The 2,670-nt window shown below is 60.8% G+C and overlaps 2 protein-coding genes across 2 annotated transcripts in view; both read right to left on the bottom strand.

Annotated features, from left to right (window-relative positions):
• GDI1 (GDP dissociation inhibitor 1) overlaps positions 1-451 on the bottom strand; it is a 5,439-nt gene extending 4,988 nt beyond the window's left edge. Inside the window, exon 1 of the mRNA XM_039867035.1 lies at positions 66-451. Coding sequence (XP_039722969.1) covers positions 66-451 — 386 coding nt within the window. The remainder of the gene's footprint in view (positions 1-65) is intronic.
• Positions 452-689: 238 nt separating this feature from the next.
• Positions 690-2,670, bottom strand: part of ATP6AP1 (ATPase H+ transporting accessory protein 1) — a 7,707-nt gene continuing 5,726 nt past the window's right edge. The window contains exons 8-10 of the mRNA XM_039866964.1: positions 2,113-2,160; positions 1,795-2,026; positions 690-1,568 (exon numbers count right to left, since the gene is read on the bottom strand). Coding sequence (XP_039722898.1) covers positions 1,359-1,568; positions 1,795-2,026; positions 2,113-2,160 — 490 coding nt within the window. The 3' untranslated portion in view covers positions 690-1,358. The remainder of the gene's footprint in view (positions 1,569-1,794; positions 2,027-2,112; positions 2,161-2,670) is intronic.

Raw genomic sequence — 2,670 nt, 5'->3', positions numbered from 1 at the left:
CATCGTATTCCTCATCCATGGTCAGGCCTCGGTGCCAGCGCCGTGGGCTCCTCCTCCTCCTTCACCACAGCCGCCGCTGCCGCCGCACTGGACCAAAGATGGCGGCGTGCCGGCCGCCGCCCGACCCCTCCGCCGCGTCAAAGAGTCCCGGCCCCTCCCCGCACCCCGCCGCGCCCGGCCGCGGCCGCCACCTCCCAGGCTCGCGTCCCGGAAGGGCTGTCGGGACCCGGGTCTCAGCACCAGCAAGGCCTGGCGGGCGGCGCCGCTCTCCGAGAGCCCGGAGGGCAGTGGGGCGGGGATGGCCGGTGCTGCGGCCGAGGGATCCGTGCGCGGGAGCCGCGCGCTCCCGCCCCGCCCCGCCCCTCGGGAGAATCTGCGCGGCCCTGAGGGCCAGGCGCGCGCCGCTGCGGCAGCCAGAGGGGGAGCCTCCTCGAGACGTGAGGGCAGCCATTGTCACGACCGCCTCCCCCAGGCGCCGACCGCCCACGCGCTGTAGCCCCCGCCCCACACTAGCCGCTTAGGGGCCCAGCTGGTTAAGACCCTCCGCTCTCTCCTGGCTCCCTGGGAGGCAGCGCGCAGGACTCCCTCAGGCATTCCCGCCTCCGCTAGGCCAGCTGCAGCCTCTCCCGCAGCCCTCGGCCAAGCGCATCCTTCACATCCAGGGCAGAAATGAGTGACACGAGGCCGAAGCGTGGCGACCCGTCTTTATTTTATTAGGAAGGAAACCCACCGAGCATCCCGGCTCCTGCCCAGCGTTCCTGGCAGAAACCTGCCAGGAACCCAGTGAGCACACTCAGCCCACCTCCGGGGACGGTCCCTTCCTTCTCAAGCCACAGAAATAAACCCCAGTGTACTGCTTATTGTTAGCACATCATCACCGAAAAACAATACCAGCATAGCGCGACAGACAGTTATATAGTACTTCCACCCCACCCCCGAACTCAGGGGACCTCCAGCTCCTGGTTGCTGCTACAGGAAGCCCCATAAAGCCTAGGGAAGGCGCATTGGCCACACAAAAGCACTATGAACAGCAAGGGGTGAAGGTGGAGAGATGAAAATAAATAAGGAGAAAGGGGAAGGAGGAGGGGGCCCTAGAAGTCTTATCTCCTCCCTTCATAATCACTGTGCCTGGGAAATTTGTCTACTATCTATGCAGAATATGTACACCTTATTGGTAGAGATAGGGGGTGGGCAGCCTCAGGGGAAGTCCCTCACAGGTTGAACAGGAAGCAAGACAGACTGAGGGGAACTGGGGGTTCATGCTATGGAAGTCAGGAAGCCCTTCGGTCCAGCATGCCTCGAGGTGAGAAAGCCACAACTGGACACCATCGCACCCTCAATCCTCCATGGGCACAGGGTCACACGATTTGGGTCAAAGTGATGGTGGGGCCCTTGTGGTCATCAAAGCGGTCCATGGTCTTGAGGCTCAGGATCATGTGCAGGCCATACGTGAAGATGAAAAGCATGAACAGGGAGGTGAGCAGCCCCATCCAGATGCCCGGGGAGAAGAAGCCAGCACAGTCGCTGGCGTAGGAGAACTGCTCACCCGTCACGTTGAAGGCCTGGATCTGGGGGACAGAAAGGACCGCGTGGCCCCACAAAGAAGGAGGCCCAGTAAGGGCTGGAGTTCCTGGGTTAGTGGGGAGTCCAGATCTCCTGGGATGGGAGCACTGTGGGAAGGGTCTCTGGACCACATTCCCGAGCCCAATTAATGCTGAGACTTCAAGCCTCTGTTCCCTCCCCTCTCTACCGGGACCATGCTACCTCTGGCCTGGGCTCCTCCCTGCTCCCTACCTGGAAGTCCTGAAGAGTCATCTGCCAGAGAGAGGGCTGCGTGTCAGGCACAAGGATATTGCCATTGTCACCATTAGTGCTGACGTACTGGCAGTGGAAGGAGTAGATGCTGGGCCCCGTGATCTGGGAGGCATTGAAGTAGACTACAGAGCCATTGCCGTGGATTTCAAGGCGATCCATGGTAAACCAGTGCCGGGCCGACACTGGGTAAAAGCGGTTCGCCAGAATGAATCTGAGGGAGGCCAGAGGGTGTCAGGCAGCTGAGAAAAGCCAGAGCCCGGCCAGTCAGCCCACACCTCAACCGCCCCTCAGACTCACTTGAATGTCACCGTGGTACCAAACAGTTGTTCATAGGTCAGTGCAAGCCTGCAGGGCAGAAGAAAGAGGCAAGTTGTCAGGTTCTGGAAGGGCCTTGAGCATCTTGGGCCAAGTTGCTCGAGTTCGCTCCGACCTAAGCCGCCCAGGTCCTCGCAGCCACCTGAAGAGGCAGTGTCTCATTTGACAAGCTAGGAAAACTGAGACCTTGTCACATTCTAGGTCAGGAACCAGCACTCAGGTGTACCACCTTCAGCTGAAGCCTCCTTCCTCTGGCTCCCGTGAACCTGCTGCACCTCCTCCTCTCAGCTCCCACTCGGGGTCGCTGAGGTGCCCAGCTGGGCTTTAGGGGTGAGAGCGGTCTCTCACGGGGAGGGTACGGGAGCCCAAGAACTGACTCCAGTCTGGTATGCGCCCCCGTGCAATCGCCTTGAAGTTGCTCAAGGCGGAGGTGTCAGGTTCCCAGGTGACTGGGAAGTATGCACCACCAAGGTCCCAGCCAAGGACTAGAGGGCATGGGGAAGCAGAACTCTGAGCAACCTCTACTCCAAGAGCCTTCCA

This window comes from Pteropus medius, unplaced genomic scaffold (genome assembly GCF_902729225.1).
Source record: "Pteropus medius unplaced genomic scaffold, Ma_sr-lr_union100, whole genome shotgun sequence".
Taxonomy (NCBI): domain Eukaryota; kingdom Metazoa; phylum Chordata; class Mammalia; order Chiroptera; family Pteropodidae; genus Pteropus; species Pteropus medius.
This window is presented reverse-complemented; position numbering and strand designations above follow the sequence as displayed.